This window comes from Chlorocebus sabaeus, chromosome 22, assembly GCF_047675955.1.
Source record: "Chlorocebus sabaeus isolate Y175 chromosome 22, mChlSab1.0.hap1, whole genome shotgun sequence".
Taxonomy (NCBI): domain Eukaryota; kingdom Metazoa; phylum Chordata; class Mammalia; order Primates; family Cercopithecidae; genus Chlorocebus; species Chlorocebus sabaeus.
Genome location: NC_132925.1, coordinates 47,082,145 through 47,105,088, shown reverse-complemented (window position 1 = coordinate 47,105,088; position 22,944 = coordinate 47,082,145). Strand labels below are relative to the sequence as shown.

Genomic DNA, 22,944 nt, shown 5'->3' with positions numbered 1-22,944 from the left:
TGCCCCGGGGTCCCCCGCCCGCCCCGCCCCGCCCCAACCCCGGAAATAAGAAAGAGTCGAGCAGGCAGACGTGCTGGGCCCGGCGTGGTCTCCGGGCAGGTTTAATGGAGTCCTGGGGCGCAGGGAGCGCCGCCCGTCGCCCGTCGCCCGCCGCCCGCGGGGCCGGGGTTCAGGGGCAGGAAAGCGGGGCCAAGGCGGGCTCTGAGGCCGGCCCTTCGGGCAGGAGTGAGGGAGTTGGTCCGAGGCCACCGTGTGAAGTCGGGGGAAGCGGGGAGGAGCCCGCGCCGAGGGCCAGGCTGCGGGAGCGGCCCGGGTAGGCGCGGGGCTGGTGCGGCCTCCGGGCCGTCCGTTTCGGGGTCCACCTCGCTTCGTCCTGGCGGCCCACTCGGCCTGCGCCTCGGCTGCGCTCACAGGTGCGTGTCCTCCTCGAACACGTCCGAGTCCTCGGGGTCCCGCTTGCCCCCCATGAGCGCCCCCCAGCTTCCCGGACCGTTGAGGGCCCCGCCGCCGTTCAGGCTGGGGTGCTTCTCCTGCATCTCCGACTGGCTGTCGCTGGCCACGTCCAGCGTGGGGTTGTCGTGGCAGCCGTTCTCCACGAAGCGCAGCTCCTCGCCGTGCGACTGCGGCGGGGTGGGGAGAGGCCGTGGGCGAGCGAGCCGGCCCCCAGACGGCTCCAGGCCAGCGGCCATCTGTGCAACCCCACCCAGAGGGTCCCCGCGGCAGCCTCCACAGGTGCCAGATCCTTCTTTTCTGTTGCTGCAGCTCAACTCCTTTCTCAAATCTACTAATCGTTGGCACTACAGAGCCCCATGGTCTCCCTGACGTCATCGATACCCCAGCAGCCCCCTAAGAAGACTCTACTTGCGAGATGGGCAGGGGGCATCACTAGGGCACTGCTCTCTTCCTCCTGGGGAGGCCTCCAGGCTGCTGGAGCCTCTCCTTGACCCTTGGGCATCACCAATGCAGGGCCTGTCTCTGGTGAGGTATCCAGGTGCTCAGGCCCTGCAGTGCCTGCCCTGGAAAGGGGCTGGTGGTGCCAGGGAGGGGCCCCCTGGTGGGACTAGCAACCCCCTCACTCCCTGCACCTCCAGCACCTGTCCTGGGGCTAGTGCCCTGCAGAGCAGGCAGCAGTGCTAGGCTGACCAGCTGCTTCACCCATGGGACCCTGTGCTCCCAGGAGAGTCACTGCCTCCCCTTGCAGATGAGGACACCTATCGATGGGCACTCTCCTGTCCACTGGCCCCCAGCCCCACCTGTCCCCACACTCACCACGTGCTTGAGCTTGGGCAGCCGGCGCTGCCAGCAGTTGTAGAGCAGGCCAAGTGCAATGATGATGATGCAGATGGCCCCAATGACCACCAGCACCACGAAGAGCGTGCCGTAGTCGCTGCGCACTTGGCTGGCCCGCGCCTGGCAGCTGCTGGTTGTGGAATAGTTCTGGATGCCAATCTGGGGGTGGGAGGGGCCAGGTTCTTCAGCTGAGGTCCTGGGGTGCCATGGCTTCTCTGGGGTGGTTGCATTGGGCTCAGGGGTGGGGATGGGGGAGCAGGCTTAGAAGCTGCTGGCACTCCCGACTCCTGAAGTTCCCTGGGGCCTGGGCTTGCCTTTACCCCATGCTCATCCTGTTCGTCTCAGCACAGCTATAGGCCTCTCCACCCCATGCCCATGTTCCCAGCCTCCTTCACATCCCACCACAGCTTCTGCCCCAACTGCTGAGTGTGACCTCACTGTGGCCGTAGCCCCCCAGTGAGAGTGAACCCATGCTGCTGGACACCATCCAACTAGAGAGATCCCCCACACCTATCCCTAACCAGTTAGAGAGACAAGAAGATGTGAGCTCCCCACACATCTTCCACCATACAACCGCTTCCACCTCGGTGGGGAGGGGTGGGATAGTCACCTTCCTGATGCCAGGGCCAGTGCAGGGAGGGATACCGAGGGCATGCAGGCCACATGCGTGGCCACCCTGGCTACCCAGCTTCCTCCCTTCCCACGGCGTGTTCACTGCTGGCATGTAGCTGCCTGCACCCCTCCACACTGCAGGTTGTCATGGTCAGTCCTGCCTTCTCTGGCCAAGGAGATCGGCGCCAGGGGCCAGGCAGGTGCTGTCTCCACAGATCAGCATCTCAGCAGAGAGAAGCAGGAAGGCGAGTACCACCAGGGACTCCTCAGGTGAGGGGTCAGGGCATTTCCCAGTGCTGAGGCCTAGATTGCACCAGGCCCCCCTTTCTGAGACCACGTTGCAGCTCTTCCCTAGTTTCTGTGAACCATCTGTATCTCCAGTACTTTTCTCAATTTTTTGTTATCAAGGGTCAGTTTTTCTTGCTAGATTCACCTGAGTATATTTCCAAAGACCCAGCATGACTTTTGGCTAAGTCAGTCTGAATTAAGTGACCAGTAAGGCCAGAATACTCAGGGGCAGCGAAAAGCAGGGTGAGGACTGTATAAAAGGTCAAGGTTAGCTCACACTTCCACCAGCAGCCCCACTGTTCATGGACCCACGATTCCACAACTGGGAAGGGCCTCAGTGGCCCTCCAGGCAATAGAGCAGTGTGGTGAAAGGCTCAGGCTCCGGAATCAGGCTTCCTGCAAAGCCTGGCTCTACTGCTTACCGGCGGTGCCATCTCAGGCAGGTCACCTAACCTCTCCCGCTTCGGCTCTCATCTTCCATGGGGACACCATCGGTACTCAACAGGTGCCTCACTTAACTCTCACAACCCCAAGGGGTGGTGGCAAGGACTGAGGGAGAGAGCCTTGAACAGTGTGGTGCTCAGTGGGCATTCGACATGCTCACCAGAAAAGCACCACCACCACGGCCTCCGCTCCCCTGGCACGCAAGGATGAGGAGGTGGCCAGGACTATACCACTCATCTCTCCTGCCAAAAGTGGCAGCACCTTTGGGAGTGGAGAGGGCTGATGACAGGGCACTGGACTCTACAGTGAGCAATGGCAGTTTTGGTGGAGATGGTGGCTGTCCTGAAGAAGCGAGATGAGGAACGGAAGGACCCCACAGGCAAGGTGGTATGAGGAGCAGGACGACTGGGGACCCTGCCATCCCATCCAAGCTTGTGTGGCAGCTGGGTAGGAGAGGTTGGCTGGGATGGGCCAGGCAGCCAGCAGACTGCACTGGATGGGGGCACCTCCCAAGATGGCAGGGCTGCCTCCTGGCCCCCAGGTGCCGCATCTCACTGCAGCAGGAGCGCAGAGCCTGGCTGTGCAAGCACCAGCAGACTCACACATCCACGCCAAGTCACATGTCCAGGTCTCCCAGGCTTGCTCTTTTGGTTTCTGGAACCCATCACGCTGTCCCCTCCCACCAGGCTGCATGGCGTCTCTGCCACTGTCCACCCGGTTAACTGTCCCAGTTAACCCTCATTGCCCCCCAGACCCTTCCTCTCTGGGCCCTCTCCTGTCAGCCTCTTAGCACAGCCCCCCCGCACCCCCATGGCCCCTTTCTGCCCCTGGCCATTGCCTGCATTGCACCATTGGTTGGTAGCATGCACGTGCACCGTCTTTCCCGCAAAACCATGTCTAAGGCAGGCCTGAAGCAAGGGACCCACCCAGAGCACGCTCTGTCTTATGCTCCTTTGAACCTCACGATGTGGGCAGCCTCCTGGGACTTTGAGGAACAGAGACAGGAGGGAGCATATTAGAAGCTAACAGGTCCAGGTCCCTGCACTCTTACCTCCTCCAGGCTCCTGCGGATGTCACCCAGCATGGAAAGGACATCTTGAGTGGGCACCACCCCTGGGGGGTAAGAAACACCACTATCAGTGCAGCCATGGCTGAGGTGCCCCTCCAAGGGCTCTGGCCCTGCACTCCAATGGCTGGCCTGAGCCTCTGCCTCCCCTCCTGGCTCAAATTGCACACAGATCCTCAAGGCACACGCCTCCCCCTAGGAGAGGGCTCCTAGACATGCTTTTCATTGCATCGATTTGTTAGAACATCGATTTGTATAATACCAGACAGCCACTTGCGAAGCCCACACACTGCCTTCTGAACACACCCCTTCTCCCCTGCCACACCAGGTACAGTGTCCATTCATCTCCCACCTGTGCTGGACCACACCTCTTCCCCTGCCTCCTGTTCCCATCCTTCATTCTTACACCCCCCTCCTTGTCCCCAGAACCCAAGCTGGTGGGTACACCTTGACCCCTAAACTAAGTAGCTCAAACTACTGTCCTGGAGTTCCAAGTTTCAAAGCCCTTATGCGTGTACTTTTTTCCCATGGCCCTCAGGGGCCGCCTACCTCCCACTGCCCTCCTGGGCCCTCCCATCACCTGCCCTCACTCACCCTGCTCGCCCACCAGTGTCATGAGAAGGTGCTGCTCCTTCTCGCTGGGCTTGCTCAGAGAAATGTGCCAGGCCCCGTGGTGGCCGCTGCCATGGCGGGGCAGCACCTCTTCCACCAGGGCCAGGAGCTGCGGCCCCCGGTGCTGCCGGAACACCTCCTACAAGGGCAGAAAGAGCCCCCCGGGTTCAGTGAAGGAGAGGGGTTCTACTAAGCCCTCTGCCTCTAGGCCCAGCCCCGTACTCACCCTCAACCCTCTGGCTGTTTCCAGAGAGGCAGCTCTGGTCAGCTCTGGAGACCCTTTGAGAGCTGCAAGCCGGGGAATGTGGGAACCCCAAGATGTATACCCATTTGTTCACTTACACCAGGTGCTCCTTCCTGCCCTGGCCTCTAGCCATGAGAAAGTCAAGGGGCCCGTCCCAGAGACAGATGCAGTTGAGTGGTGCGGGGACACACACACACACACGCCATGTACAGTGACAAACCCAGAAACTAGGTACACAGAGTGGTAAGGCCTATGGGAGAACTGCTCCCTGTGCCTAGTGCTCAAGTGTGTGGTGCTGGGGATGAACACACGGGAGGGTGGGAGTGGTGATGGACAAAGAGGTGTGTACCATATAACTACCAAAAATCGGGGAAGGGCCAGAAGTGGCAGAACCTGGCTCTCCTCTCGCCTGTCATCACAGAGATGCAGCCCCAAGCTGGTGAGTGGGGAAAGCCATCTGTGTGCTCTTGTGTAGGCGGTGGAGGCCAAAAGAGCAAACACAGAGATGGGAACTGGAGCCCCTGGAGCTGGGCTGGGACAGAGGGAGGGGCATGAGGAGACCTTTTCTCATCGCTTGTATTGAGGTTTTCTTGACCATGTATATATATATATATATGTAATTCCACAATTTAAAACAAAAACAAGAGCCTGGCCTTAAACAGAAACTCAGCGAGTGGCAGGAGCCCAGGCTGGGGTACAAGCCAGAACCCTGCCTCCTGCTTCACGTCCTGCCGTTTGTCCCTGCCCAGCCCCATCTAGGAAGATACCCTCCTTTGGCCCTGTGGCTACTCCTCACTCTGGCTCCTCCCCAGCAGCCTCTTCCCTCCTGAACATGCACAGTCGCACATTCCCTGCTCCTAGCCTCCACAGCCTGCTGCAGATACCTCTCCCCCAGGTGCTCAGCTCTTTCACAGTGCCCTGCTATGCAGCTGAGAGCCAGTGCCACTGGGAGGCACAGGCATCTCACTAGGCCAGCCCTGCAGGATCCCCTGCCACTCCAAATCTCCCTTCTGTTAGAGCCCAGGCTAATGAGCTGTTCCCTAGTTGTCATGCCAACCTAAAGTCTACCAGGGGGATTGAAGTGCTGGGCCTCTGTTCTTTGTTACCATGGCAAATGCCAGGCTCAGGCTCAAGCCTTGGCACTCACTGGTCTAACAGCCAGCCAACTGAGTTCTAAATGTGGGAGAAGATGGGTACCTGGAGATGGCCACAGAGCAGCTAGGAAAGCCCTAGTTCTGTGATGGTTCTTACCTTCTTCACTGATTGCGTATCGGGGGAGAAGCATGCCCACCTCTGCCAGAGCAAGGGTACGTGCACCATGACCCACAGACCCCCGGTTACAAAACAAGCACTCTCCTGCCACATAAAGTGCCTGCTCTCTGTGCCGCAGCTCTGTGATCTGCTGTGTTTGCACACCCCACATTTTCCTGGGTACATATGTCAGCCTGGCTTAAGCCCAGAGATCCACAACATCAGTGTGGGAGGATCTGATGACTGCAGATGTCATACCACTTACTATGTAGACAGGAAAACTGAATGTCCACGGCAAGGGGGAAAAGCCCTGACTTTGGAATCAAATAAATCTGGGCTCTGGCCAGTGCAGTGGCTCATGTAATCCCAACATCTGGGAGGCCACGGGAGGTGGATCACTTGAGCCCAGGAGTTCCAACTCCTGCACAGACGACACGGCAAACCCTGTCTCTACAAAAAATGCAAAAAAATTAACCAAGTGTGGTGGTGCACATCTGTGGTCTCAGCTACTTGGGAGGCTGAGATGGAAGGATCACTTGAGCCTGGGAAGTTGAGGCTGCAGTAAGCTGACATTGTGCCACTGTACTCCAGCCTGGGTGATAAAAATAAATACATTGGTTCAAATCCTGTTTCTGCCATTTGTCAGCTCTCTGTGATGTGAGCAAAAAAAAAAAAAAAAAAAAAAAAAGTACCTCTCTGAGCCTCAAAGGCTCAGATCCTTGCATCTCTACAGTAAGGATTTCTTTTGCCTTCTAGAACTCAAAAACACCACCTCTGGATTTACTACTTTATCTTTCTGCCTCCTCTCATAGGTTTCCTTATTAGACTTCTTTCCAGTTTCTTCTGTGTTACCTGTGACATCTAGGTAAAATAGAAGCCACTGAGTTTGCATCACTTTCTCTAGATCTTGAGGGCCGAACTCCTGGAACTCCTGTAGTTCTAACATGTAAAACTTTCCCCAAGAGACTGCCAGCACTTTTCTCCCTGTCTTTTTCTGAATATGTAGTCTCTGTATAGCCCATCGTTTTTAATGCACATTTATTCCTATCATTTTTCAAACAAGTCAAGGTCATTAAATGCAAACAAAGGCCAAGGAACTATTCCAGATTAAAGGAGACTAAAGAGACAAGACAATTAATGCAATGCATGACCATGGATTCTATCCTGGACTGGGAGGGGAAAAAAATATAAAGGACATTATTGGAAACATGGTGAAATAGAAGTAAGGTAGGTGATCAGATAATAGTTTTGTAGCAGTGCTAACTCCTGATTTTGACCATTGCATTGTGGTTATCTAAAATATTCTTGTTCTGAGGAAATACAAACTAATGTATTTGGGGGTAGGGACAAAAGGAAATAAGGTCTTCAACTTTTTCTCAAATGGTTTGAAAAAATTCTAACAAGTGATGAATCTGGCAAAGAAACTAACAAATATGTTGATAAAATATAGTAAGCATTGACTGTTAATAATAATGACTAATGCTCAACATCACCAATCAGCAGGGAAAATGCAAATCAAAACCACAATGAGATACCATTTAGGTTGGTGCAAGGGTAATTGCGGGTTTTGTCATTACTTTCAATGGCAAAAAGAGCAACTACTTTTGCACCAACCAAATACCTCATTTCCCTCAGGATGGCCACTGTTTAAAACAACAGAAAAGGGCTGGGCACGGTGGCTCACACCTGTAATCCCAGCACTTTGGGAGGCTGAGGCGGGAGGATCACAAGGTCAGGAGACTGAGACCATCCTCGCTAACACGGTGAAACCCCATCTCTACTAAAACTACAAAAAAATTAGCTGGGCGAGGTGGCGGGCGCCTGTAGTCCCAGCTACTCAGGAGGCTGAGGCGGGAGAATGGCGTGAACCCAGGAGGTGGAGGTTGTAGTAAGCCGAGATCGCACCACTGCACTCCAGACTGGGCGACAGAGCAAGACTCCGTCTCAAAACAAAACAAACAAACAAACAAAAACAGAAAACAACAAGTGTTTATGAGGATGTGGAAACACTGGAACCCTAGTGCTGGTGAAAATGTAAAATGGTATAGTCATAGCGAAAAGCAGTATGGAGATTCCTCAAAAAAATTAAAAATAGAATTACCACATGATCCACCAACCCCACTTCTGAGTATATACACAAAAGAATTAAAAACAGAGTCTTGAAGAGATATCTGCACAGCACATTCCCAGCAGCACTATTCACAACAGCCAAAAGAGGGAAGCAACTCAAGTGTCCGTGGACAGCTGTGTGGATAAATAACGTGGCATATACATACAATGGAATATTTTTCAGCCTTAAGAAGAAAATTCTGCCACATGCGACCAAATGGATGTACCCTGAGGCCATTATGCTGAGTGAAATGAGCCAGATGTGAAATCACAAATGCTGTCTGATTCCACTTCTAGTAGGTATCCAGAGTGGTCCCATTCATAGACACCAAAAGGAGAATGGTGGGTGCCGGGGCTGGGGAACAGATAGTCATTGAATGGGTACAGAGTTCCAGCTTTGAAAATGAAAAAGTTCTGGGGCTCGGTTCCACAACAATGTACATATACTTAACACAACTGAACTTATACTTACAAAGGGTGAAATGGGAAATTTTATGTTTTTTACTACAATAAAAAAAAATCTACCATAAAAATAATGACTGAGTGGAGGTCACATAATAGAATAACACAGAAGACAAAAACAGGGAAAACAGAATAAAAGCATCTTAATATCTATGTATTGATTGGAAAAAAGATATGAACTTTAGGCTATATTGTTCAAATACGCACAATATGCCCAAGGGTCCCAAGTACCCATACTGTGGTCTTTATGTACGTACCATTTCCCAATGAAGGGAATGAGGGCTCCATGTCTGGGGAGGAAGATGAGCCTGGAATGTCGTATTATTCCAGAAAGCAAGGAGGCAATCAGACACTTAATAAATTGGTCAAAAGGACTCAGAGGCCAACTCAAAGAGGCTTTCCCTGACCAAAGATGAGGTATTGAGCATCAGTAAAAATAATAACTGCAATGGATGAAAACACACATCACTTAGGTGAAGATCCATCAGTATAGTCATGGTGGGGGAAACCAATCTCACTGGGGACTTTTGGATTAAATGCATGTATGTCCCTTCAGTCTTGCCCAGGCCCACTAACAAGAGTAAAGAATTTAAGGCCTAAAACCACAGAGACAAAGTAAAACAGAAGAGGAGACAAGAGCAACAAAATCTAGACACTGGAAGCAGATGGGTGAGTTAGAATTTCCTAATTTAGCAAACTCTAAAGAGCCAAACCCTAAGCCAAAATGAGGAAAGCTGAGAAGCAGTCAGATGCATACTGATTGACACTCCCCAGATGCCCTGGAATAGGGGCCGTGGTTACCTTTGGAAGAGGGGATGAAAATGCTACTAAAAATATAAGCTGGTCAAAAGTTTGCTTAAGAAACGGCTGAGTCCCTAGTTCTTCCTGCAGTGCTGCACAGCCAAGAAATGTCCCTTCTCCCTGGCAGAAGACTGGAAGTTTATTCTTTAAAAAGGATAAAACAGAGGGTCTCTGACCTAGAGAGCATCAGACACAAGTGTGTGTTTTGGGGAGGGAAAAGGTCACGCTGCAAACAGGAAGAGACAGTACATGAATATTGATACTTATGGATACATATTTATAATACTGAAACACCCAGCCCTCTCTCTCCACCCTGGCTCCCAGAACACTGACAACCAACTTGTTATACTTCCAACAGAACAGAAGTTCCCTTTTCAAAGACTCTAATCACCTCAGGAGGAAGGCCCTAACAATGCTGCCATTACAAATTTCTAAGTGATACGGCCCAGCCAGACCACTCTCATGAGAAGCCGTAGCTGACAAACCCTAGCACCATGCTCAAAGCTTCCAGCCAATTTTTTGATAGAGAAAGCTGTGAACAAACTCCACCAGACATGTGTGGAGAGCATGTATATATATGAAAAGGCTGAGACCCAAAACGGAGAAAAGCAACCTATACAGGGAGAAAACAACTCTAAAAAAGACAGAAAGGTTTCAATATCACTGGAGAAATAAGATAGTGCACACATGAACAAAGTATTCGTTTAAATTAAAAAGAGAGGGAGGCAAGAACCAAAGAGCCTTCGGAAATTTTAAAATACGAAAGCTCTCTGTGTGTAATGTTGGTGGCTGCTGGTATATCCCTGGGCCACCAACTGAAGAACTAAGCCTCCTCCCGTGCATTGCTTGTCCGCGCAGCCTTGGGACACCCCACCCTGCCCACTGCCTGCAGCCTTTCCCTGCGGTTCGGAGCCTGGCTGGGCACTCACACAGTCTATGTTCTCTGTCATGTTCAGAATGATGTAGTTTTTCCCAGCCAGATTGCTCCAGTCCTTGCAGATCACCTGTGTGAGGAGACAGAAAGCAGGGCGACAGTTACGAACGCATAGGAAAGGCATGGGGGAAAGAGCCCTGGTCGGAGGCCCTTTGGGAAGCTGGAAGGTGGAGGCCAGCAGAGGCGTATTACAGCGAGGGGCTGCTGACAGCCTCTGTGAGGCACCATGCTGAGGAGTACAAACTCGAATGTCTTTGGGGACCAAGCAGGGAATGTGTTGAGTGACAGCAGGAGGCTAGGCATTATTCCCAGGAAAAAGGGGGCTATATCAAAGGGGCCAGGCTGCAGAGAGCTTGCCCCACATGCTGGCTTTCAAGGGCAAGTTTATCGTTAATATTCTGGGGCTCCTTTCCTTTTCTTGCGGTGTCAGTGGGTGTGAACACTGACTTGTGCCTGCTGTGCATGTGGGTGTCGGTGGGGAGAAGGAGGGTGGTGAGATGGGATGGGGAAAGCACAGGTCAGCCACTAGCTCTAGCTGCTGGTAGAATCAGTGCAGAAGCCTAAGGGTGGGCTGGGCGCAGTAGCTAATGTCTGTAATCCCCGCACTTTGGGAGGCCAAGGCGGGTGGATCACTTGAAGTCAGGAGTTCCCGACCAGCCTAGCCAACATGGTGAAACCTCGCCTCCACTAAAAATACAAGAATTAGCCAGGCATGGTGGCACACGTCTGTAATCCCAGCTACTCAAGAGGCTGAGTTAGGAGAATTGCTTGAACCTGGGAGGTGGAGGATGCAGTGAACCGAGATCGTGGCCACTGCACTCCAGCCTGGGCGACAGAGTGAGACTCCATCTTGGGGAAAAAAAACAAAAGAAGTCTAAGGGTGGTAGTGGTAACACCTGAACAAATGAAACCCAGGCCAGGCCACCAAGCTTCTCCGAAGGCCTTTGCAGAGAAGTGTGGGGAGAACACCCATTGTTGGCCCTGAGGTTTGCATCCCCACAAGTTCCATGGGGATCTACATGCCATGGAAAGGGCCTCCCTCCTCAACCTGGCAGATCCTGCCCCCATGCCACACCAGCCCTGGGGATGGCCAGGCTCCGTGAAGAAGGTGCGGGGTGGTGGTCCGCATGACCCTCACTTTACCTGCGTAGAATCCCAGGGTATTCTGGATTGAGCTTCAACTGCCTGCCCTTCTAGGAGCTGCTGGTTGAGATCTTCTTGCCCCACGGTAGCAGAGGAAGGTGTCAGTTTCACGTCTCCAGGGGCCAGTGAGAAAGAGGCTGAGGTTCTAGAGCCAAGGGGATCTTCATCTGGGTGCTCGGCCCCACCGGGAGCTGTGGTTTGAGGGAATGAAGGCAAGGCCGGCACCTCCTCCTGCTGGCCAGACAAACCAGCTGCTCCCACAGTGACTTCCTCGCTTGCTTCCTGAGGAGCCTCGAACTCTACCCCAAGCCCTGCAGCTGGCAGCACTGTGGCCTCCGCCTCCTGGCTGGTGGAGTCCTGGTCCCCCAGAGTCACTGTAGTTGGGGTGACTGAAGGCAGCAGCAAGCTGGGCCCCATGCTGCTCTCTACCTCCACACCTGATGAGGCCTGGTCCCCAGAGTCTTCATGCTTGCTTTTGGTGACCCCTGGGGTCTGGCTGCTGCTGGTGAGAGAAAAGTCACGGACCTGAGGCTTGGCTTCTTCTTGGGATCCATTTACAGGGAGCAGCTCCTCCTCTTCTTCCTCTTCTTGTTTCTCTACCTCTTCCTTCTCCCTCTCCTCCTCTTCCTCTTCCTCTTCTTCCTCTTCCTCCTCCTCTCCGGGAGGCATATGCCAGGGAGGCTCAACCAGATTCATCTTGGGCAAGGGAGAGGGGAGGTTTGGCAGCTCTTGAGCCTGGCTGGTGTCTTCAATGGAACCTGCCTTCTCAGTTAAGTCAGGAAAAACATAATCTAAGGACAGAGATGAAAAGTTCATTCACTTGTTTCATCATTTATTGCTTTACTCAGTATTTACTGGGCAGATGGCATAAAAGAACCACAATACACTGACGGGGCAGAAGTCATCAGGTCATGACCAAGAGGTGAGGCCAGGGGAGCAGACTGTGGAGGGACACAGGGACAAGGCTAGTCACTGTTTCCTTTATGATGATAAAATAATACAAATTTATCACCAAAATTCAATGAACACAGGAATGTAGAAAGTTTTGTATATTGCATCCCTCCAAAAGAGCCATGAGTAGTTTGAGGTATATATTCTCCACTGTGTTTGTAATGTGCTCGCTTGTCCTCATCCAGGGATTTCACCAAGAAGATCCCACAACAACCCACTAGGAAAGGTCCCCCTACTCCTTTTCTAGTGAGTCGTTATGAGAGTCTTCTTGGTGGAGTTCCCGAAAGAGGTCTGACAGCCCTCTCATCACAGAAGTGAGACCCCTCAATTATGACCATTGTTCCTAAACTGTGCTCTTTTTCTGTAATTTAGGCCCAGACAGGAAATGAAAAAGATGTAGGGAGAGCCAGAGAGAGGCCAGGGGCTGAGCCCGGAGGTTTTCAGGGCCTCCCAGAATGTTCAGGGTCACTGTTGGCAGTGGGAGAGGGGATTTTATTCTCCCTGCCATTCTTGGGAATTACATTTTGAAGCAGAGAAGTTAGGAGACTTCCTGGAGATCAGATTGTTTTCTGGCTTTTCAATGAACCCTAGGCCTCTTCCGAATAACTATGTATGAAAGTTACAGAACAAGTTTTTTGGAAATTCATTCAAAATATCAGAAGCTGTATCTAGGAGGCAACTTTTATTGGCTGCCATTTTGTTTCAAAATAATAAATAATGTAGTTTAAAAATACTCTTCAGAAAGGGAGTGGTGGGAACACTTTTAAGATAGTGAACTAAGGGTATTCATTTACTGCTTCCTCCAAAATTTTTATCAAACGACAAAAGAAAAATTTTAACGGTCAAAATGAAGGTAAAAACATTTTAGAGAAATTTCTGGGAACATGGCAAGCATTTGAGATTATAGGAACAGATAACCCCTCAGCCAAAATAAACATAGGAAAACATAGCAGGGGAGGGGGCAGGCTTGCTTACCCAGAGTTAGGAAGAGGCACAACTGTGGGAGCAAGGATGTAGAACACAGGAAATTCAGAGAACAGAGGGTAATTTCAAAAAATCTAATTAGTATCCTCAGAAAGATTCAAAACTATTGCATCCCTAAAATAAGAGGCCACTAAGAAAATCAAGTAATCTTTAAAAAAGAAAAATTTCTTGGATATTGAAAGTTGATTGTTGAAATTTAAAAATTCAGCAGATTGAAAATTCAAATTTTTAATGGCTGGAAAAAAAAAAAAAAAAAAAAGTCAAGGAAAAGCCTCTGGGGCAAAAGGGAAAAGACAGTAGAGAAGAGTTAAAAGATACAGACAACCAATGTAGGAGATCCAATACCTAGCTAATATGATTTCCAGAAAGACAGAAGCAATAAAATGGAGAATAACGGAGAGAAACAAAGAAAAAAAATTTCCAGAGCTGGCAACATGAATCTTCGCATTGAAACCCTATATCATCAGGGTGAATGATAAAAGGCTCACACCTAGCCTCATTCTCATGTCATTTTAGAATTCTAAGGAGCAAGAGAAAATCTTAACAGCTCTCAGAGAAAGAACAGGTTATCTGTAAAGGAATAAGAAACAGATTATCAAATTATCATGAAGCTTCTAATTAATATAAGGAGCCAAGAGGAAGAATTTTAAAATGCATTGAAAAATCTGAGGGATGTTTATTTTGAACCTGAAATTTTATACCCAACTAAACAACTACTCAAGTGTGATTGCAAAATAAAGACATTCTCATACATGCAAAGATTTAAAAGTGTTATTATCCACAGATTCCAAGAGATCTAAGTAAGTTCTCTAAGAAACCCAAAAAAGAAGACATGGGAAATCAAGAAACATGAGAGGAATGTAATGAAAATATACCTCAGGATGGAAACTGTGCAGTAAGTCTGGAAAGCAATTGGTTCAAATTAGAACACAGGAGAGACCTCTGAGAAGGATTACTTCAAAAAGAAAAACTGATTCCCTGTCATAAAAAGTATGACTTAGAAGCTGAACAATCCTAGTGACAACCGAAAGCTCACTATAGTATTTACATCAACAATTAGAATATTCTATCCAGTCTACTTCTGTTAATTAGACTTTTTGAGTAGCAGATCCTCCCCCTCTTCCACCTGATGTCATGCTCTGTAGTGAGGTCACTACAGATAAATAAATAAATAAATAAGAAAGAAAGAAAGAACAACCAAGGTTCCCAAGATATTTTAAGAAAGCCAGCCTGATGAAGAAGCATGAGGGTGAGACCGTAAAGCAACTGACCTCTAGGAAGAGTCAGTCTAGTTAACAGAAGAGAATTCAGAAAAGTTTCTTGTTAATATCTTCAGAAAGATTCAGGAGGAAACCACACCCATAAAACAAGTATATAGAAGAATAAAAATATTTTGCTTCAATGTAACAACTTTATAATAGCCAGATCTATTCAAAATTAAAATATAATGCATGAGAACATAACTGAAATGGGTTGGATGATTACTTGATAGGAATACTGGGTAACAGAATAGGAGTCAGATGGGTGCCTAGGAAATACAACATAAATCCCTTACAAGCATATTTCATTATTGGAAGATTAACCTGACAGCAATTTACCAGATTAGGTGAAGGAGTAGATGAATGAAAGTTTACAGAAGAGTCAGGGAGTTGCTGCAGTGGTTCAGGAGAGATGCATGGCAGTGACGACACTGGAAATGATGAGAAAAGAGCAGATTTAAGAGATGACTCTGAAGGAGAAGTAATCAGATGTGTGAACTGGAGGGCCAACAGGAAGAAGCTGCCGGAGTAGCCAAGCCATTAGTAAAGATGGTGAAGTTCAGAGGAAAGGCATATTGGAAACCTTCAGGACGCACTTAAAATAGCTGATGGATTCAATGAAGCCTAGGATATGGCAGGAATATGGTGGATGGTGACACACCCATCAGCAGAATCCCACAGGGTAGGGAGGTCCTGGGAGGGCAAGTTGACTAAAACAATCCCTCTACTCAATTTGGTGCTGACTTTCCAAAAGTCAGAGAGAGCACCAACATCTCCAGAGGGCACCAACAGAACTCCCTCAACTGTGTACAGCCTCTTCAGAGATGCATCATCGGTCACACGGTCGGCAACATGATCTGGGACTCAGCCACTAACTTATCTGTGTACGCAGTGGTTGTATCACTGATATTTTGTTTTGTTTTTGAGACGGGGTCTCACTCTGTCACCCAGGCTGGAGTGCAGTGGTGCCATGACAGCTCACTGCAGCCTCAAACTCTGAGGCTCAAGTGATCCTCCTACCTCAGCCTCCCAAGCAGCTGGGACCACAGGCATGTGCCACCACACCCAGCTAATTTTTTTAATTATTTGTAGAGATAGGGTATCTTTACGCTGTGCAAGCTGGTCTCGAACTCCTGAGCTCAAGCAATTCTCCTGCCTCAGCCTCCTGAGTAGCTGGGACTTACTGGCACACATCACCACACTTAGCTAATTTTTTTTTTTTTTTTTTTTTTTTTTGAGATGGTGTCTTGCTCTGTCACCCAGGCTAGAGTGCAGTAGCACGATCTTGGCTCAACTGCAACCTCCGTCTCCCAGGTTCAAGCAATTCTCCTGCCTCAGCCTCCCGAGTAGCTGGGACTATAGGCATGCGCCACCACGCCCAGCTATTTTTAGTATAGACGGGGTTTCACCATGTTGGCCAGGCTGGTTTCAAACTCCTGACCTCGTGATCCACCCACCAAGGCCTCCCAGAGTGCTGGGATTACAGGCATGAGCCACCGCGCCTGACACCTGGCTAATTCTTTAAAATTATTTGTCGAGATGGGGTCTCCCTGTGTTGCCCAGGCTGGTCTTGAACTCCTGGGCTCAAGCGATCCTCCTGCCTTGGCCTGCCAAAGTTCCAGGATTACAGGCATGAGCCACTGCACCTGGCCTGGGCTTCAGTTTTTACGTGGAATGAAGATGATGGTATATATGATTTCTAAGGTTCTTTATATCGCTGGTATTTTAAGCTTTGGATGTAGTTCTGATAAATGTGTCTTATGTAACACAATGGCATTACAAACAACTCTACTGTCTTAAATAAGAATAAAACAGGATTCACTAGATTACAATTCTTGATGCCAAGCAAAGTGATTTTCTTCATCCCTACATTCCCAGCACCTAACATAGTGCCTGGTCCAGAGTAGAAAGGAGAGCAACATGTGTTTGTTGAACTTTTCTGCCTCCTAAACACCAGGGCCTACGCCTCCAGGGAGTAAGAGGCCCACCTGTCGGCCGGGCGCGGTGGCTCAAGCCTGTCATCCCAGCACTTTGGGAGGCTGAGACGGGTGGATCACGAGGTCAGGAGATTGAGACCATCCTGGCTAACATGGTGAAACCCTGTCTCTACTAAAAAAAAAAAATACAAAAAACTAGCCGGGCGAGGTGGCAGGCGCCTGTAGTCCCAGCTACTCGGAAGGCTGAGGCAGGAGAATGGCGTGAACCTGGGAGGCACAGCTTGCAGTGAGCTGAGATCTGGCCACTGCACTCCAGCCTGGGCGATAGAGCGAGACTCCGTCTCAAAAAAAAAAAAAAAAAAAAAAAAAAAGGGGGGGCCCACCTGTCACTATACAGACTTCTTTATTCTCTCTATGAATTCCTCTCCTGCCTCTCAAAATGCAGTCCCTTCCAGGGTCAGCCTCTGACTCATCATTTCCACACTTCTTCCTTGGTCAGTGCTTATTCCACAGGCTGCATCTATTTTCTCTATGCTAAAGGCTCCCAAATTTACATCTTCTCCAGAGCTCCTCGCTTTTTTCCAGCCTCTCACTCCAGTGACTTGACAAATCACTAAACACTTGCTCACCAGCACTTGGAATCAGCAGTCCTTTTCCACTTTCTTACCAGTGCTCAAGATCTAAAATTATTCCTTTTCTTTTTACTGTGTGGTCTCAGTTCCACTGCTTATCAGTTGTATGATCTTGGACATGTTGCTTAACCTCCACATGTCTCCCTTTCCTTAAGCGTAAAATAACAGTGGTACCTGCCACACAGAGCTGTGGTCAGGGTTCAGTGAGGTGACCCTGTGCACAGTCCACAGAGTAAACACTCAGTTAACTGTGGGGGGTCCTCCGCCTCCTCCTGCTATTATTATTATTTGAGACAGAGTCTCGCTCTGTTGCCCAGGCTGGAGTGCAGTGGTGTGATCTTGGCTCACTGCAACCTCTACCTCCCAGGTTCAAGCAATTCTCCTGCCTCAGCCTCTAGAGAAGCTGGGATTACAGGCACCCACCACCATGCCTGGCTAATTTTTGTATTATGGCTGGGCATGGTGGCTGATGCCTGTAATCCCAGCACTTTGGGAGGCCAAGGGGGTGGATCACCTGAGGTCAGGAGTTCAAGACCAGCCTGGCCAACACGGTGAAACCCCGTCTCTACTAAAAATACAAAAATCAGCCAGGTGTGGTGGTAGGTGCCTGTAATTCCAGCTGCTCGGGAGGCTGAGGCATGAGAATCGCTTGAACCTGGGAGGCAGAGGTTCCAGTGAGCCGAGATTGCACCACTGCACTCCAGCCTGGGTGACAGAATGAGACTCTGTCTCAAAAAAAAAAAAAAAAGAGAGAAAGAAAAATTTGTATTTTTAGTAGAGATGGGGTTTTGCTATGTTGGCCAGGCTGGTCTCAAACTCCTGACTTCAGGTGGATCCGCCCACCTTGGCCCTCCAAAGTGCTGGGATTATAGGCATAAGCCACCGTGCCTGGCCATCTGCCTGCCATTATTATTATTAAAGGAGTTATTACCTGGTAAAATCGTAACAGGAAAAGTGGAAGTGTTCTCCACAGAATGAGCAGCAGCATAAACACTTGAGTTTTTATTTTTCATTTTTTATACTGAATGTAACTAAAGCCTAAGCACTTGAGTTTTAAGTCAAAGAAAATCCAGGAAAAAGGGTAGGGCAGGAGGGGATTGGTCGTCTGTTGACAAGTGTAAATATGATCTTAATATTACAATGTCTCTTAAAATAGAAGCAGAATTACTGGGAGGCCTGATGGGAGCACACACTAGGAACCAGTGGGGTAAGGGGCGTCTGTGTGGGCAGCTTCAGGGCAAACACCAGCAGTGTGAAAGCAGGGGTCCCAGGAGAGTCCGTAAGACTGGATCCAAATGTGAGTTGAGAATAAAGAGTGAAGAAGCCAGGCTTTACCCAAGAGCAGAGCCAGCCCACAGAGTAAACACTCAGTTAACTTCTTACGATTCACTAAGAAGATACAGCATCGGCTGGGCGCGGTGGCTCAAGCCTGTAATCCCAGCACTTTGGGAGGCTGAGACGGGCGGATCACGAGGTCAGGAGACCGAGATCATCCTGGCTAACACGGTGAAACTCCGTCTCTACTCAAAAGAATACAAAAATCTAGCCGGGCGAGGTGGCGGGCGCCTATAGTCCCAGATACTCGGGAGGCTGAGGCAGGAGACTGGTGTGAACCCAGGAGGCGGAGCTTGCAGTGAGCCCAGATCGTGCCCCTGCACTCCAGCCTGGGCGACAGAGCGAGACTTCTTTTAAAAAATAATAATAAAAAAAATAAAAAAGAAGATACAGCATCACGTCCACAATATGCCTGCCAAAAATGCAGAGCCCGAATCTGACCATGGGAAAATTTGAGACAAACTAAAATTGAGGGGCAATCTACAAAATAACTGGCCTATACTCCAACAATGTCAAGGTCATGAAAGACAAAGAAAGACTAGAGGGTTTTCCAGAATAAAAGAGACAAAAGAGACATGCTGACTAAATGCAGTACATGATTCTGGACCGGACAGTGGACTATGAAATCCTGCTCTTTTTTTCTTTTGCTATAAAAGACACTATTGGGAAAACTGGCAAAGTTTGAATAAAGTTTGTAATTACAGAAGCATATTATATCAGTGTTAATTTCCTGATTTTGATCATCCTGCTGTGGTTTTTGGCAGAATGCTTTGTTCCTAAGAAATGCACACTGAAGTATTTGGAGCAAAGGAGTAACTGCAACTTACCATCAAATGGTTCAGCAAGAAGTACAGATCTGTGTCTCCACATGCATACATGCACACATATACAGTGACAAAGCAAATGCAGCAAAGCGTTAATAATGGGGGAATCTGAGCAAGGGGTGGATGGAATTATTCTTGCAACTTTTCTGTAAATTGAAATTTTTTTTAAAATAAGGAGTAACAGAGAGAGTGTGCACATGTGAGAGATACTTTCTTTTTTTTTTTTTTTTTTTGAGATGGAGTCTTGCTCTGTCACCCAGGCTGGACTGCAGTGCCACGATCTTGGCTCACTGCAACCCCCACCTCCTGGGTTCAAGCAATTCTCCTGCCTCACCCTCCTGAGTAGCTGGGACTACAGGCGCACGCCACCATGCCCAGCTAATTTTTTGTATTTTTAGTAGAGACGGACTTTCACCATGTTGGTCAGGCTGGTCCTGATCTCTTGACCTCGTGATCTGCCTGCCTTGGCATCCCAAAATACTGGGCTTACAGGAGTGAGCCCCTGCACCTGGCCTGAGACACTGACTTTCACTACAAGGCAGTGAACACGCTTGAGATGTCAAGAGGGGAACAGAAACATGGCAAGGGACAGGGCAGGCTATCCTGGCTGAGAGCGCAGAGCCCTGTGGCAGGAAGGAGCCACACCGCCCTGAAGCAGGTGAGACAGTCTTGAGAGACAGGGAGGAAGGTGCTTTTCCCACTCACGTGTCCAAGGAATACAGATCAGGCTTCCAGGAACTCGCTGTGTTGAGAGGGGAGACGAAGCCTCAGCAGGCACTTTGGAGGTGAAAAAGGATCAAATCGACAATGGAAGAAGAGAAACAAAGAAGTGAAGCTGAGCAGGAAAAGGAGGGAGATGGAGATGAGGAGAGTAAAGAGAGGGGATAGGCAAGAGGAGAGGGAGGAGAGAGGGGACAACGACAGGGCTCCCTGCCCTCCCAGCCCGCCCTCAGTGACCCAGGGCAAGTCCTTGACGTCCGCACCCTCTGTGATTCCAGAGGGAGGGTCTGACCAGCTGAGCGCTCCAGGGAATACCTTCCTACTCCATCCACTTTAGGCTCAGGAGAGAGGTTCCTCCATGAAGCCCTTTTAGTTTGTAGCCAAACCCCAAAAGCATGTCTGGGACCAAGGTGTACCTCCAGAGCCCCACACCTGGACACAGGTGTAAGCAAGCAGAGTCGCCCGGGAGACGCACTGGAGACACGTGGAAGTCTAAGGGCTGGTTCCATGGATTTGTCCCTGTCGTCAGGAAGAGCTGGGGCACTGAAGGATGAGAAAGGTCGTCCAAGACTCAGGTCCTCCAGGGAGAGGCTTGGGCTGGGCCTCGGAGCATGGGAAGCCATGAATGTCTAAGCTGCAGCTCAGAAGTCACCTGGGGCTGTCCCCCTCACTGCACAGGAGAGCCCTGGAGCACCTCCTGGATTGACTGCAGCATAACCTTAGGCTCCTGGGCTCCTGACCCTCCTGGAACTGCTGGGAATGGCACTGTGAAGTCACAGCCCCCCCTGGTGGCTCTACACAGAAACCACATGTTCCCCAGAGCCCTCAGAACAGTTGGGTCTCCAAATCCCAGACTTGGGGATTTTACAGGTAGACAGAGGCCCTGCAAGAGCAAAGGGCCCATCTCTCGCCTTTTCCAGATGAGGGAGCACAGGAGGGGAGGATACTTGCTCTAAGTTGTGATATTAGACTTGTCACAGTTGTAAAGTTGTAAGACTCTTAGACTCTTGTGTGGTTAAAGCCAGTGTCTTTTGACACATCCTGGTCATTTAGTCCAGCACCCAGGCTTGGCTTGGGATGCTAGACAGGAGCAAGCTGACAAGCAGAATCATGACCTCTTCCCAGTCTGCCCACATCTTTGTGGCCACAGCCAGCCTCCTTAAAGCTGGGCTTGACTCATAAGAGTAGTTGGCGTTAAGAGCCCCAGGCCAAGCTTCAGGGTTCTGCAGGCACGGGCTGGAATTCTGGGTGGACACTTGCCTCTGTGTGCCGCACACCCACCCCTCCATGATGTGAGGCTAATACCTCTGGTTGTTACAAAGATGAAGTGGCATCAGGAATGCAAAACACCCACCCCACAGAAGGCACACTTTCCTTCTGTCACCCTCCATGTTCTCTGCTCCTCTCAGCATCCACACAGCCCAGCTCATGGCAGGTGTATCCGTGGTTAGGGTCAGGGTCCTAACATGGGAAGGGACCACAGGAGGCTACCTGATGAGGCCTCAGCCCTCTGGCAGACATCGGTGAGTCTAGAGAAGATGAGCCGGCAATTATCTTCAAGAATATGGCTGGGTCTCTTTAGAGAGGCATTTCTGTGTTATTGACTTACCCCTACACCCCCATTTACCTAAACCCAGCTGTGATGGTTCCTTTACAACTCAAGTCCATCTCTGTTTCATCTGTTAAGTGAGCAGCACCTGCTAGCATTGCCTTCACAGGAAACAATGTATATAGTCTCTTAGTTGCCCCCAAACCTAGCCTCTTTTCTTGGGGCTAAGCAACTGTAATTATTCTTTATTCTCAACCTTCCTGTTTTCATCCTTCCCTTGTGAAAACTCTGGATTCACCACAGTGGTTTTTTTGTATGTTTGTTTGTTTGTTTGTTTTGAGATAGGGTCTCGGTTTGTCACCCAGACTGGAGTGCAATGGCACGATCTCAGCTCACTGCAACTTCCGCCTCCTGGGTTCAAGTGATTCTCCTGCCTTAGCCTCCCAAGTACCTGGGATTAAAGCACCCGCAACCACATCTGGCTATTTTTTGTATTTTTAGTAGAGACGGGGTTTCACCATATTGGTCAGGCTGGTCTCGAACTCCTGACCTCAGGTGATCCACCCACCTTGGCCTCCCAAAGTGTTGGGATTATAGGCGTGAGCCACTGTGCCCAGCCTCACCACAGTTTTAAGAGTGTTACAAAATCAGCACAGGGGGTACACAATAAATATTTGCTGAATGAACTATTGAAAACTGAACAAGATTCACTAACTTGAGACTAACTGATGCAAAATGTAAAGGGGTTTCTCCACTCCGGTGGCACTACTGTCATTTATCACAGCTGGTAAGGTCAGCTCTCCCCCGCCCCCTGTGATGGGTCGGTGCTGGCTCAAATGCAGCTCTAGTTCACCCTGATGAAGCACCAGGCCTGGGTCCCCCAGGCCTTATTTGTCCCCTTTCTTTTAAACTCATTATGGTACTGGCTTTGTTCCCTAAATAGATCATTTTTCCCTCCTATATTTCATCGCAGTTCTGTATAGGTTTCTTTCCCCAATTTATCAAGGTCACACTGGACGTTTCTTCTGTCTCTCAGGGCAGCCATAACCCCAGGGATGAACTTCAGCACAGGCTGAAATATCAATGAACAGGCAAAAGGGCCAGAGTCCTTGAAAGATCACCTTAAATGTCCCTTTAGGTTAATGTCAAGTCACTGAAAATTGTCCCCTGGCTTCAAACTACTTTTTGATAGTCGACCTCAACAGTCATCAAAGAAATATAAAGTAAACTGCAAAATGCCAAAGTCTTTGGACTACCAACCTGACAAGTATATGTATACATTCAAGGTCATTCATGCCTAGTATTGGAAGGGTGCAAGATGGGAAGGAAAGCAGGTCACATTTCTGGAGGGCTACTGAGTCATAGGAACGAGAAGCTTTAAAGACAAATATTCTGAACCTATAATCTCACTTCTGGAAAGGTACCCTAAGGAGACGATTAGGGATGCTCACAGTCATGTGGCTTCATAGATCCCCATCATGGCACAGTCCATGTAAC

At 49.6% G+C, this 22,944-nt stretch overlaps 1 protein-coding gene across 1 annotated transcript in view; it reads right to left on the bottom strand.

The window, feature by feature from the left end:
• Positions 1 to 71: 71 nt before the first annotated feature.
• PODXL2 (podocalyxin like 2) overlaps positions 72 to 22,944 on the bottom strand; it is a 43,298-nt gene continuing 20,425 nt past the window's right edge. Inside the window, exons 3-8 of the mRNA XM_038003465.2 lie at positions 11,257 to 12,047; positions 10,109 to 10,183; positions 4,295 to 4,451; positions 3,686 to 3,747; positions 1,270 to 1,449; positions 72 to 620 (exon numbers count right to left, since the gene is read on the bottom strand). Coding sequence (XP_037859393.2) covers positions 408 to 620; positions 1,270 to 1,449; positions 3,686 to 3,747; positions 4,295 to 4,451; positions 10,109 to 10,183; positions 11,257 to 12,047 — 1,478 coding nt within the window. The 3' untranslated portion in view covers positions 72 to 407. The remainder of the gene's footprint in view (positions 621 to 1,269; positions 1,450 to 3,685; positions 3,748 to 4,294; positions 4,452 to 10,108; positions 10,184 to 11,256; positions 12,048 to 22,944) is intronic.